The sequence below is a fragment of the Mobula birostris genome, chromosome 11, assembly GCF_030028105.1.
Source record: "Mobula birostris isolate sMobBir1 chromosome 11, sMobBir1.hap1, whole genome shotgun sequence".
NCBI classification, from domain to species: domain Eukaryota; kingdom Metazoa; phylum Chordata; class Chondrichthyes; order Myliobatiformes; family Myliobatidae; genus Mobula; species Mobula birostris.
Genome location: NC_092380.1, coordinates 71,555,147 through 71,570,204, shown reverse-complemented (window position 1 = coordinate 71,570,204; position 15,058 = coordinate 71,555,147). Strand labels below are relative to the sequence as shown.

The 15,058-nt window shown below is 39.5% G+C and overlaps 1 protein-coding gene across 21 annotated transcripts in view; it reads right to left on the bottom strand.

The window, feature by feature from the left end:
• Nucleotides 1-15,058, bottom strand: part of plekha7b (pleckstrin homology domain containing, family A member 7b) — a 424,118-nt gene that overhangs the window by 51,402 nt on the left and 357,658 nt on the right. For 19 of the 21 annotated variants that reach the window (XM_072272478.1, XM_072272479.1, XM_072272484.1 and 16 more), the window contains 4 exons: nucleotides 9,333-9,398; nucleotides 7,527-7,607; nucleotides 2,491-2,640; nucleotides 124-225 (listed from right to left, as the gene is read on the bottom strand). In XM_072272478.1, the coding sequence (XP_072128579.1) occupies nucleotides 124-225; nucleotides 2,491-2,640; nucleotides 7,527-7,607; nucleotides 9,333-9,398 (399 nt within the window). The remainder of the gene's footprint in view (nucleotides 1-123; nucleotides 226-2,490; nucleotides 2,641-7,526; nucleotides 7,608-9,332; nucleotides 9,399-15,058) is intronic. The other 2 variants (XM_072272481.1, XM_072272491.1) reach the window with 1 other exon arrangement.

Sequence of the window (15,058 nt, the reverse complement as noted above, 5' to 3'; positions counted from 1 at the left end):
TTTGGCGACAATAAAGTATCATTATTTTTAAAACAAAATTTCTCTACCTTTTGCAAGATTATACAGACCTTCATATAATATCAAGTTAAATATCTAAGTAAAAAGCAAATACAATCAGTTCACCTGGATGCTTGGTAACATCTTCATGTGTCCTAGAATCGTCTCTTTGAGCTGATTCACATCATTTTCTGTTTGTTCATAATCCTTCCACGTATTCTCCAGCTCCTAAAACACAAGTAGTAGTTAATTTCATGGTGTAATTAAGGGGAGGAGAAGGGAAGGGTTTAAGTGCATTGAATTGAGTAGTGAAGGGCTCTCGGAAGCCTTCAGAGCACTTTGAACACAATTACATATGCCACACACAAATATCTAATGATTCAATCAAACAGTTCTCATTTTTTTTCCTAGCATCATTTTCCGGTGGCCAATTATTTTAATTCAAATTCCCATTCTCATTCAAACATGCTCTTCTGCCATGATAAGACAATTCCAGGTTGGAGAAACAACCTTCATATTCCATCCAAGTAGCTTCCAGTCTGACAGTATAAACCTTGAGTTCTCCAATTTCCAGTAATTTTTTCCTCCTCCGCATTTCCTCTTCTACCATCGAACCCTCCCCTTACCTTTTTCTCCTCACCTGCCTACCACTTTCCCCAAGTGTTCCTCCTCTTCCTTTTTCCCAATGATCCACTCTCCTCTCCTGTCAGATTTCATCTTCTCCAGCCCTTTCACCTTTTCCAGCCATCACCTCCCATCTTCTTACTTCACCCCCACCCCCCCAACCTACCTGGCTTCACCTATCACCTTCTAGCTTGTACTACTTCCCCTCTCCCCACCTTCTTATTTTGGCATCTTCTCCCTTACTTTCCAGTCCTGATGAAGAGTCTTGGCTCGAAATGTCGACTTTATTTTTTTTCCACAGATGCTCCCTGATCTGCTAAGTTTCTCCAGCATTTTGTGTCTGTGGCTTTAGAAACCAATTTCTCCCTTTCTAAACCCATGATTCTGAAATCCAGTGAATTTCAGTATTTGGAATCTAGATTAAACACAGGACCTCTGAGTTTAATTCCTCTTTAAATGATGCTTATAATTTCAGTTTCAATTGGTTCTGTTTATAACACAATGAATAGGTTTATCACCATGGAGCCGGTCATGTAATCATTCCCCAAAAAGTACAGAAATTTTAATTCCAAAAGGTGAAAGTTTCACTGAAAATATTTACTAATTTAGACTACAAGTTCTCAGAAATTCTTGATGCATAAAAAGAATACTGTCAATATTCACAATTTAGAGAAATGCTAATTTATTGATCAATCATCTTGTGTATAAGATGACGAGAGGCACTGATCGTGTGGATAGGCAGAGGCTTTTTCCCAGGGCTGAAATGGTTGCCACAAGATGACACAGGTTTAAGGTGCTGGGGGGTAGGTACAGAGGAGATCTCAGGGGTAATTTTTTTACTCAGAGAGTGGTGAGTGCATGAAATGGGCTGCCGGCAACAGTGGTGGAGGCGGATACGATAGGGTCTTTTGGATAGGTACATGGAGCTTAGAAAAATAGAGGGCTATGGGTAAGTCTAGTAATTTCTAAGGTAGGGACATGTTTGGCACAACTTTGTGGGCCTGTATTGTGCTGTAGGTTTTCTACGTTTCTATGTAACCCAATGCAATCATTGAAGTGTTGACTTACAGAAAAATAAAAATCAATGCTGAGCACAATGGTTCAGAACAGTGTTGTGCCTGCACTCCATTCCTCATAATCAATGCACAGTGGAATTGATGCGAGACCAGTAAGATAGTCTCTGTGCTTTCCATTGCACACAAGCTGCTATGGTTGCTGCATGATTGAGGAGTATAAACAGCAAATAGACTAAATTGATCCCTCGGCAAATATTAATTCAGCACTCAGATCCTGCAACACTAACAACTGAAACTCACTTTTCTGAATTAAATCGTTTCATAGTCTTGGCCTCAATTGATTTGTAATGGATAAAAAATGAATTTGTGACAAGGCTCAAACAGTAACACTAAGCATTCATTAAGACTGCAGATGTACTACAAGTAAACAATACAGCCAGCATGTCTGCTCTTTATGTTGCTGAATTTTACAATGAAATCAGCAGACAGAAGCATCAGGACAAAACTCTGTACAAGTTTCTATTCTCCCTGGCTACTAATTGCCTGCCTCAGCAACTGTAAAAGAGCCTTTAGACCAAAATGAAGTTTAACCTGCAATGAGAGAACATTCTTCGCTGAAGTGGCACACTGCTAAATTTCTGCATGCACATGTTAAAACAACAAATTCAAGCTGCCACCTCATCCCATGATTTTTACTTTTTAAAGTTTTTGAAGTTTTAAAACCCTTTAAGTGCTTTTAAACTTTTTACTAGAATATCAGTAGCTGGACTGCACTCCCCAGCTCCCCCACACCCACACACACACAAATTACACATTCAAGTAATGTGCCTTACAGTTTATTAAAAGCACTTACTGTGCAGACTTTAGAAATTTCAGCTCGGATTTGAACCAGGTCCTCCTGCAGAAGCCGCTGCTGATAGGCTATTTTCTCGGTGTGGTTTGGTTGTCCTTTATACTGATCCAGTTGTCTGTGAGTTACTTCCAACACCGATTCAAGTTTATCCTGAGGTGACAAGACAAAATAGAATTTTGTAGCTGTCCTGATCTTTTAACTCTCATGTGAAATGAAAGGTGTTCTTATGTCCACGTTCCTCAAGACCTAGATTTCTCTACAGGGTACAGCAACAAATGGACATTTCAAAGCTATACAGAAGTAGCAAATCATTCGTTCACTAAAATAGAATGGAAAAGATAATGGCATCCAGTGGAGAGAAAGTTGGTGAAATAAGAACATGAGAATTGGAATTACTGCTTAAAAAGATACAGTGATAAGTATTACAAACGGTCCAGACGGTAACGCAAAATAAGTCATATTTATCAGATGTGGACATATACAAAGGAAGTTCTGATCAATCTGTAGACAACATCAAAACAGTACGCAGCTCCGCATGTTGAACATGACTGGTGATAGTAAAATTACCAGATAGTAAACTTGTCAAAGTTACGGGTCCTAATGAAGTGTCTCAGCCCGAAATGTTGTCTCTTTATTCCTTTCCATAGATGCTGCCTGACCTGCTGAGTTCCTCCAGCACTTTTTGGGTGTTATTCTGGATTTTCAGCATCTGCAGAATCTCTTGTTTATGGAAGTTAGCATTTTCCAAAGATTTTGGGTGTCGTTCTGTGGATTCATAAGGTAAAGTCACCTGATCCCATCTGTTGTCACTATTGAATAATAAACTAAGCAGAAATTCAAAGTTCAAAGTAAATTTATTATCAAGTACATATATGCCACTATATATATTTCATTTTCTTGTGGACATTTACAGTGAATACAAGAAACACTGAAAGAATAGAAGCAGTGAAAGACTGCCCCAACAGGACAGACGAACAATCAATGTGAAACAAACTGTACAAATACAATAATAATAATAATAATAAAAATAAATAAGCAATAAATATTGAGAACATGAGATGAAGTGTCCATGAAAGTGAGTCCATTGGTTGTGGAACAGTTCAATTAAGGGGTGAGTGAAGTCGAGTGAAGTTTTCCCCTCTGATTCAAAAGTCTGATGGTTGAGGGGTAATAATTGTTCCTGAACTGGTGGCATAGGTCCTAAGGCACTTGTCCTTCTTCCTGATGACACAGAGAAGAGAGCATGGCCTGGGTGGTGGGAATTCTTGATGATGGATGCTGCTTTCCTGTGGCAGCAATCCATGTAGATGTGCTCAGTGGTGGCGAGGGCTTAACCCGTGATGGACTGGGCCGTGTCCACTACTTCTTGTAGGCTTTTCTGTTCCAGGGAATTGCTGTTTCAACATCAGGCCGTGATGCAACAATATACTCTCCACAGCACATCCATAAAGGTACATCAAGTTTCAGATGACATGCTGAATCTTTGCAAATTTCAAAGAAAGTAGAGGCACTGCTGTGCTTTCTGACCCAGGATAGATCCCCTGAAATGATGGTGTCCAGAAATTTAAAGCTGCTGATCCTCTCTGCCCCTGATCCCTCGATGAGGACTTTGTTTCCTCCTCCTGAAGGCAATAAACAGCTCCTTGGTCTTGCTGACGTTGAGTGAGAGGTTGTTGTTGTTGTGGCACCACTCAGCCGGATTTTCAATCGCCCTCCTATATTGCTGATTCATCACTACCTCTGACTTAGCCAACGAATGTGGTGTCATCAGCAAATTTAAATATGGCATTGGAGCAGTGCTTAGCATCACAGTTACACGAGTATGAAACGAGTAGAGTAGGGGCCTAAGCACACAGTCTTGTGGTGCTCTTGAGCTGAAAAGAGATTGCGAAGGAGAAGATATTCCTAATCTGAACTGATTGGGGTCTGCAAGTAAGGAAATTAAGGATCCAGTTTCACAAGGAGATATTGAAGCCAAGGACTTGAAGTTTATTGATTTGTTTTGCGGTTATGATAGTATTGAACACAGAGCTGTAGTCAATGAAGAACATCCCCATGTATACATTTTCACTGTGCAGATGTTCCAGGGTTGAGTGAAGAATATCTACTGTTGACCTGTTGAGATAGTAGGCAAATTGGAGTGGATACAAGTCACTTCTCAGGCAGGAGTTGGTATGTTTCATCACCAACTGCTTAAAGCACTTCACCAAAGTGGCTGTAAGTGCTACTGAAAGATAGTCATTGAGGCAGGTTACCACGTTCTTCTTAAAGCAGGTCAGTACCTCAGACTGCTGAAGTGCCAGGTTAAAGATATCGGTAAACACTCCAGCCGGTTGATCAGCACAGGTCGTTAATAGTCAGCCAGTACCCCTTCTGGGCCAGAAGCTTTCCTTGGGTTCACACTCATGAAGCATGCTCTCATGTCAGCCTCAGAGATGGAAATCACAGGGTCATCGGGGGTCTGTGGGAGTTCGTGAAGGTTTTGACAGAAAGGAACCAACTATTGGTCTGTCATTGAACAGGTGATTCATGAGTGTATTTAATCCCTTTCTGAAGCAGATTCCATTTGCTTGGATTCCAACCATTGACACTCAGGTTCCACTATCAGCCTTACTCAATAACTGTTGAAGAGAAAAATAAAGGTATCGCACAAATTATGCCAAAAATATAAACCTCTTTCCCAACTCTTCAAGAGAATTTCTGCTTGTGTGTTCTTTCTCACACCATTGAGCAGAGACATTAGGGATATGTTTTAGTTCACACTTCTGGGAAAAGAGAGAATCTGTGGCATCATCTGATAAGCCATCCTAGTAACATTTATTACAGTGACTCTGTAACTCACCAAAATTATACCACAGATCCAGTTAATTGACTAAAATTAAATTTTCAACAGTCACCTTACAACCTACTCCCATCCCGACTTCACTGTCCTCCAAGGCACTTTACATTACCACCCAGCCCTCTCACAGGTTATTCCCAGTAACCTCTGCCACATCCTCCCCTAGAACTCATTGGAAACTCACCTGCATCGTTACCTCCCCCCACTCATTTCTCCCAAACCTCCCAATCATTCTCCCAGATCTGTAATGCAAACTGCAGCACCTGATGATTCTTCCAATTACCTCCTCCACAAATCTCACTCGGCTACCAGGAGTGACTGTTCCCCTAGCCTCTGCTTTCACCCTCCTCCATCCAACCAATCCACAATGAGAGTAATTGCAGAGAAAAGGCCTATCGCTCTGCAATGAGCGAAGAATGTACAGTGTTCAGTGGCTTGATCTGAGAATGGCACAGACCCTAACACACCAGCTCAATATGTGAAAAGGAATAATGAAGAATTTTAAAAGTTAACTGGAGGCTCTTAATGAACAGAGTCTGAGAGTACTTGATAAACTGCTGCTATTCGTAGCCTTAGAATCAGGTTTAAAACAACGGCGTATGTCAAGAAATTTGTTGTTATGCAGTAGCAGTACATTGCAATGCATCATAATAAAAACTGAAAAAATATGCACACACAGTTTTTATTATTTTATTTATTTCTATATATGGTTAACTTAAATAAGTAGTAAGGTAGTGACCATGGTAATGAATATTTCTGTAGCTCCATCCAGATGGTAGCAATGAGAAGGCAGCATCATTTCCTTAGGTGATGGTGGTCCTTAATGACGGATGCTGCCTTTCTGAGTCCTCTTGGATGCTGGGGAGTCTTGTGCTCATGATGGAGCTGACTCCGTTTTCAACTTTCTGCAGCTTATTTTAACCTGTGCCACCGCTCCCCCCCCCCCCCCACCGCCAATTCCAGACAATGATGCAGCTAGTTTGGAAGCTCTCCACGGTACATCTACAGAAGTTTGTGAGTGTCTTTGGTGACATACTAAATCTCAAACTCCTAATGCAGTTGTCAGACATTCTTTGTAACTGCATTGATATGTTGGGCCCAAGAGAGATCCTCAAAGATGTTGACACTCAGGAACTTGAAATTCCTCATCTTTCCACTATTGATGCCTCTATGAGACTGCTGTGAGTTCCCTTGTCTTTCCCTTTCTGAAGTCCGCAATCAATTCTTTGGTCCTAGTGGTGTTGAGTGCAAAGTTGTCACTGTGACAACATTCAGCTAGCTGATGTATCTTGCACTGTACGCCTCCTCATCACCATCTGAAAATTTTGCCAACAGTAGTTGTGTTGTCAACAAATTTATAGATCGCATTTGAACTGTGCCTTGCCACCCAGTCACAGGTGTAGAGAGAGTACAGCAATGGGGTAAGCAGCTTCCTTAAGGTGCACCACTGTTAATTATCAGCAAGTTGGAGATATTATTTCTGTTCCACACAGACTGTGGTTTTCTTGTGAGAGAGTAAAAGATCCAGTTGTAAATGGAGGTACAGTCACCCAGGTTTTGGAGCTTCTTGATCAGAACTGTAGGAATGATTGTATTAAACTCTAAGCCGTAGTCAATAAACAGTAGCCTGACATAAGTATTAGTATTGTCTAGGTGATCCAAGGCCACACAAAGAACCAATGAGATTGTATCCTCTGTAGACCTACTGTGGCAACAGGCAAATTGCAGTGGTATAATGCCCTGTTGCAGAGCATTATAAACAAAGCTGCACCATTTCCCACATTGCAGAGAGACTAATCAAATGGGTTAATATTCTCAAGTCAAATTTTTAATGTAGTACATGCTCGAACCTATTCACCCCGGCTGAAAATCCAAAAATATGTTCCACAGATACAAATGGAAGGCAGTAAAATATATTTTAGACCGATATGCAAAGAGACTGTTCATTCTCCTTCTTGTCAATCATTTTACATCCACAGCCCACCCTCTTCCTGAAAAAGGATAGGAATTCTCCATTGAGGACCATTCAAAACCATGATTGTGCCTAGTAAAAGTACTTTGGGAAAACATGGGAAGTTGTTGATAGACTTCAATGCAATTTAGTTGAATGACAAAAGCAAACTCAAGATGCTGTTCAGACCAATCCTGCTTACTATTTCATATTTTATATGCTTTTTCTTGGCTCTTTGAGGAATACCTTATCTATCTTCAGCTGACGAACTTTTGCTTCCAGATCTTGAAGACTTTTGTCTCGTTCACAAAGCCTAGTCAACTTAGCCTGGAAGCAGAAAGAATGAATATTAATGAAACAGTACTAGAAAATGGATACTTTTTTGACATTATTTCCGATGGGATTAGAAACAGTGGAACACTTAACAATCTGTAAAATTAAACACAACAGTATTAATGAAAATTATTCCAGTTAACTGGCACATTTTGCACACAAGAATGAGATGAACAATTAGGAGCTGTGAAGCCAGCCTCAAAATACAAGGATGTCTTTTTAGAACAGAGATGAGGAGGAATTTCTTCAGCCAGCAGGTGGTGAATCTGTGGAATTCATTGCCACAGGTGGCTGTGGAGACCAACTCATTGGGTATATTTAAAGTGGAGATTGATAGGTTCTTGAAGAATAAGTGTGTCAAAGGTTACCGGGACAAGGCAGTTGAAAGGAATAATAAATCAGACACGATGGAATGGCAGAGCAGACATGGTAGGTTGAGTGGCCTAATTCTGCTCCAATGTCTTATGGTCTTTTTGTCTACTTAGTGCTCGAGTCTGTACCAGTTGTTGAGATGACAAAATATTATAAAAGCAAAAAGTGAACAGTAATAAAATAAATATAGAAAAAACTGGAAATCTGAAAAGAAAACAACTTTCAAATTACAATCAAAAAATCCAAAAACTGCAAATGCCGGAAATCAAAAATAAAAATTGAGAATAATGGAAATACTCAGATCAGGTCAAATCTGCAGAGGGAGATTCAGAACTTGAGAAAAAAGGAAGTCAACATTTCAGGCTCAAGTCCTCTTAATTTTCCATTTCAGACAAAAGAAACCATATGAACTTCCAGTTGCAGAGAAGATGGGGTAGGGATGAGTAGAACAAAGAGATTAAATTAATTCATGTGACAGAATCAGAAGTCACTTCTTTGTCTGTGTTAAGTGTTGTTAATAGCAGGGTTATGGTACATGACTAACAGGACAGATAAAACGAGTGGGGAGAGAAAAACTGAACCAAAATTCAGATGGATGACAGTCAAAAATGGCCAGTTCTGATACAGACAGAAAGAAGCAAGTTACCTGAAGTTTGAGAAATCAATAGAGTCAGGAGGGCTGCAAAGTGCCCAGACAGATGAACTGCTGTTTTTTTTTTAAAAAAACTGACATTGGGCCTTAATGTAATAGGGCAATGTGGCCAGCCAGTCTGTATTGGGTTTCTCCAAAGTACATTCTCTCCTCTGCAGTGGAAAAAAAAAGCAGATTCACTGACTACTTTGTAGAGTGGCAGAGTTCAGTCCACAGGAGTGAACCGCCTCGTTAATTATCTATGCCACTCTAATCGGTTTGTGGCCTCCTGCACAGTTACAGAAAGCTCCAACGTACCTGTTGATATGCTGAGTTTTCCAGCATTTTATGATCTTATTCATACTCCAGCATTGGCAGTTTTCTTTCGTTTTTCCAACACTAATTACAATTGCATTTGGTTGAAGCTCACTAATGTTAAATCTACCATTGAATGTAATATTAAAATACCCAAGGATCTTGTTATTGGCTTAAACTTCCTAATTTCATCTCACCCATTGTCATCACCTCAGGTGAAGAGAAAAGGCTGCACAACCACTCTTCTTGCACTGGCCCAACAGAGTTCCAGAGAAGATTAGGTCAGCTTGTGAAATCCCCGCATATAGCCTACCTGCACTTAAAGTCTACAGTTCAATAGCACATAATACTGAGTAGCCTCTACCTCTATGAAAGGAACTGGAGGGTGAATGTAGACTCACGTCAGCGTTGCTTTCTGCAATTTTAACTGGCTTCACAGCACGTCTAACTGGTTCTTGCCCTGTCACCTGGCATAAGATGAAAAAAAAGGATAAAAGCAGGCAATGAAATAGTAGGGCAGCAATGGCGAACTTAGAAAGTGTTTTAATGCTAAAGTCATCTTATACTAAATAGATAAAACTCCATGTGGGAGGTGCTCTTTACTTAGCAGATTTCTCAGTGATAATAAACCTGATTTGTATTCAGGGATCAAGGAAAAGTGTAGCGAAAGGAAGGAATTGTAAATGAGCGAGCAGAATACCGAAGGAGTATTGCCAGCAAAATAAATAACAAGTGAACCATAAAGTTTTTAACCAATATTTAGAAAGTAACCACTCCACAAGCAAGTACTTCCTAAATAATTATTATTAGCCTTTCAGTATTAGACCAAAATATTCGCCACACAATGAAGCGGTGCATGGGATAACGGTGGGATTGCCACAATTGGTCTTGAAGCCGATGTAATGTAAGAGGTTAAGAGTCGGAGGCAGAGTGCAGATTAAGAACTAACAGAGGTCCCCATTCTTGATCAACTCCTGATGACTTGTGCTAGAAAGTGCATGCCCGTGACCATTTGCAAAAAAAAAAAGCTCAGAAAAGATGCACCTGTTTGATTTGCCCTTGGCCATCCACAGGCATCATCTATCATCAAGCTTGCCAATGCCCCAGGTAAGACTGTGAAAGGAGGATCTGCAAGTCACCAACAAGAGAGCATCTGCAGATGCTGGAAATCAAAGTAATACACTCAAAGTGCTGGAGGAACTCTGCAGGCCCAGCAGCTCCTAAGGAAAAGAGTGAACAGATGATGTTTCGGGCCGAGAAGTCTCCATCAGGACAGGTGAAGGACCTCAGTCCGAAATGTCCACTGTTTACTCTTTTCCATAGATGCTGCCTGATCTGCTGAGTTCCTCCAGCATTTTGCATGTATAACTCTGCAAGTGTTTATTTGTTATTTCTGACCACTTCTAATCTACGTGAGCAGGACCTGTACAACACTGGTAACTGGGCATCCAAAGCTCGGTATGACCTGATTTTGTCAGGAGAGGAATAGTTTGGAAACTTAATGAATTTATAAAACTATAGACCATAATGTGACAAAAATTTAACAATGGAAATCTTTAAATTGACATAAGTAGCAATAATAAATATGTGGCAATTATGAAACCATAGTCTCTCCCACATAATGAACATCTTACCTTGATAATGTTTAAATTTTGCTAGTGTGTGTGTGTTTAACCTCAAATTGCATTAAAATGAATCCATATTTCTGTCCCCAAATAACATTCAATTTGGTAGAATAACACTGTATGCACTCTGTCTCTTCACATTATTAAAGCCATCTACCAAAACTAGCCTCCAATTAACTTGACACCTGCAAACATCTTTACACGGCATCCAGATTTGTCCAACTTAATTAATATAAATAGTTGTAACAAATAAGACTACCTAGCAGAATTAATCTTAATTTCATACCACTGCATCTTTGTGCTGAAGTAGCATAGGTAAAACTGAACAAACAAAAATGTTATGGCACATGTTAAAATGCTACATCTTGCCATGGGAAGCATGCCACATGTTGCTTAAAATGTCTTCCTTAAAGGGGCAATGTCTTATGGCAAAGTTCATCAAATGATGCAAGTGTGAGCATGTTGGCATGAGCAAGTTTGAGTTGATACATGCATGTGCAAAAATTGCAAATTAGGTTCATCCTGATGGAGTCACAGGAGATACAATGTTGCATTTCAATTCAATTTGCATGGTTGAGGTATACTTCTAGAATCAGAAGAGTTTTGCCAATTTTCCCCCCATCTATGATGCCCCTTTAATGGAATCACTCATTCTCACTCAAGGTAAGTATGAGCACAATTAAAGTTTAACAAAGTCTTGAACATTACAAAGTAAACCCAGTTTGTAGCCTGAAATGGAAGATCAATCTTTGAAAGCAATATTTTAATTTCACAGAAATGACCAAATCACTTAGAAACAGGACACACTGATTTCTAAACATTGAATATAAATCCATGGTAGAAAGCAAGCTGTTGATGGAAGAGCTGCATGATTTTTTCTTAATTTACAGCTGGAACAAGCAGCCTTACTTGGAGATAGGGTCGAAATCTTGGTGTGACTTTCGTTACCATTCTGTGAATCATGTTGATCAAAGGTACATTAGATTTGATCTGTTCCAAACATAAGAGGAATATATTGCATTACAATAACGGGAACACCTCCCCAGAGCAACATTATGTCATGAAAGGTGTCTGGGAAAAATCCATTCAATCAGTAGTTTATGCTAGAATCTATTAAGTATGATGAAGTAATCACAATATTGCATATACTGTCATCACAATAATTATCAACAATCCTCCAGAAGTTAATCTAGTTATTTCCTCCATCTTGCTGATATCTGCAGTGCTTTAGATTTCCCTTGAAATTTCGGTAAATTTTCTTTGCACTTTGACTGCTTTCAACCAATCAATAAAAATGGTCTGTGACCTTATAAAAGAGCAAAAAGGATTTTCTTTTTTTCAGTTATGTAGAGTCAATACATTTAACAGCAATTGATAGTGCCAAGAATGTTGAGGTCCATTTTCCTGTTTCTGAGACGAGATGCTGACCAAGTCCCAGAAAATAACTTCTAAAGATCTTAACAGTATTAACCAACAGGGTTATCTCTAGTCAATGAGAAACCACCAACTGAATGGATTCAAACAAACCTTTAACCAGTATCTGGGCACCAATTCTCAATCTGATTCAGAAACCAAAACTCAAAACACGGAACTCTCATTCTGCAGAATACTCTGTAATGCCACTCAAAGCCATCAGCTTACATAACATGTGAGCCTAAACAATGTTGCACAGGTCTTAAAGTCCAAATTATTGCAGTGTTTAGGTTGGATAATACATATCCGTGATTCACAATTCCATAAAGAATCCCCAACTGTGGGCCATTGGAGGGTTAGCTGGTTTCTAACACATGCAGATTAATATGTATGCTTTCAGTTTAGAGAAAAGGTGGAGATTAAACTTAAACATATCTGATCTCCCATTCCACCATAGTACGCGTTGCATACAGGTGTTGAACATAACGTTATGACAGAGACAACATAGCATTGAATGCAGGTGTTGAACATAACATTATGACAGAGAGAACAGGCATAAGTATCATTTATTTGAATGGGATTACCGGCCTTAATTCAAGGGCAAGTAAAGGTGAATGGTTTATTTTTCCTCTTTTTACTACTAGTAGTCTAAATTATCTTAATGCTTCTTTTGAAATAGATATGCTTTTGAAGCACTATTTTTGGCCTGTTCAGCCCCATGGGATGACCATAATATCTGTACAAGTTGAGTGAAACAACAGGATCACAAATGGAAAATGTGGCCCTAGGAAATCCACATGGGAGGGAGAGTGGGCACAAGCTGAGGGGTACCAGGAGTGGTATACTCAATAAAATCAGGGTGAATGAGTCTTTTCCTGTTGACTTTATATGAACTGATATGGTTAATGATTCTCTTCCTTCAGGCAGTGTTTCTCCAAAACTTCACTCAACAATTGCATACTATTACCCTTCAATAACAACAGAACCATTGCTGGAGTTATCTTCAAGCATCCTTTCCTCTTCAAGGTCATTGAACGAAGTGTAATTATCCAAATGTGTGCCCAGTTAATCTACCATTCCTTTCTTTAATCTTCCCAAAACAGGGTTTTGTCCATACCAATGTAGGAGTGATTGATAAGTTCGTGGCCTAAGGTAGGAGGAGTCAATTTTAGAAAACCTAGCACATTTATTTTTCAACATAGCCCCCTCCTACATGTACACACTTAGTCCAGCAGTCGTGGAGCATACGGATCCCTTCTTTGTAGAATTGGTCCACAGCAGGGGTGATTGATAAGCTTGTGGCCTAAAGCAGAAGGAGATGAGTTATACAGCTCTTGTTACATGCACGTGCAGTTCAACTCTGAGTGAAAATGCAGAAAGCTTGAAGTTAGTAACTCATCTCTTTCTACCTTAGGCCACAAACTTATCAACCACCCCTGCTGTGGGCCACTTCTGGAGGTCCAAGATGCCGACTTCTACAAAGAAGGGATCCATATGCTCCATGACTGCTGGACTAAGTGTGCAAATGTAGGAAAAATAAATGTGCTAGGATTTCTAAAATTGACTCCTTCTACCTTAGGCCACGAACTTAGCAATCACCCCTCGTACAATCAAAGTCATCTTTGCTATTCAATTGAATGTGATCTTGTTAATCCGTTTCTTTGTTAATCCAGATACTGTCTTTGCCGATACAGAAAAGACTTTCTCCTTTGAAGCCACTTCATTCAGCCAGTGTTGGCCAGAAAATACGAAGCAATGAATTTTCTGTCTACTTTGTAACCTTTGGTTTGGCCAACAACACATCCACCTTTGCAACATCTAAATATGCTGTATCTATTTCCTTGTGGATATTGAGGACAATTAGTATTACTCAAGCTTTTTTGACCTATAATATTGTTTAAAATAACCTCACCTCAAAAGGAAACAGTGTCTGGACCTTTCCATTGTGACTAATTAATACCACAACAAGTCTCCTTCCATATCAAAATTTTCTTCAGCTGCCATTTTTCCTGACAATGATCAAAAACTGAACCAAATTGTTAACAAAGTTATCATATTTGAACTTCTTTAAAAGTGTGAAACACCATCTTTAAAAGCATATCTAATGCTAGTTTGCAAACTTTGCCACTTCCTCAAAATGGTTTGCTGCTGGCACTCTCATCCACAGATCATGCCCCCAGATTTAACAAATATGGCACATCCTCCTTAAACTTGATGCCAGTACCCCCAACTCATTTTAGACTAGTTTGCCATTTACTCCTGTGCTTGATTATGTACCATGGTTCCTGATGAACTCTTTCTCATTTATAAATCCTCCCATGGACATGGCCCTCTAATTATGCAATCCCCAATCACAGGTACCCATGTTCATCCAAATTCTGGCTTCTCTTGCATCCTCAAATTTATTCACATCACAATTAACAGTCATGTTTCTGTTGCCAAGATCCTAAGGTCTGGAATTAGGTTCAAAAAATCTCGCTACTTAATTCATTCCTCTTTAGAATTGACTACTGCCCAGCACTCTGTCCTCTATTCAAATATGCAGTTCAGTATCAATTTGATTAAAATGCTGTGTAGAATCTGGGCAACATTCTTCGGTACAATTTCTCTCTCAATCTACGTGACTTAAGATTTCGTATGCACCTTGTTCAACTGTAATAATATCACCGAATGAGCTGGCAATTGGACAATGGATTCTGGGAATGAGGGCAAGTGCCATCAAGGATAGGATGCAGATCTCCAATAGCTATTTTTAATTCTTCAAACTTAAAATAAACTTAACCAGATGGTTATGAAATTCGAATTAATTTCCAAAGTTTTGCTGTTTCATAGGAGTTAAGTAATTCGCAATTTCACATTTCATTTAAAATAAAGTGTGTGTGTGTGTGTGTGTGTGTGTGTGTGTGTGTGTGTGTGTGTGTGTGTGTGTTTCTCCAAGGTTTTATAAACCACAAGGAGAAAAGGAAGGAAGGTACTAGTTTGAAAAATACGACAAAATCCCAAACTGGAGATCTGTGCCATTTTGGACACTGTATTTCGGGATGTATTGGACAGAGAGGAGCTTCATTGGAAGGAGGTCCTGGAGTAAA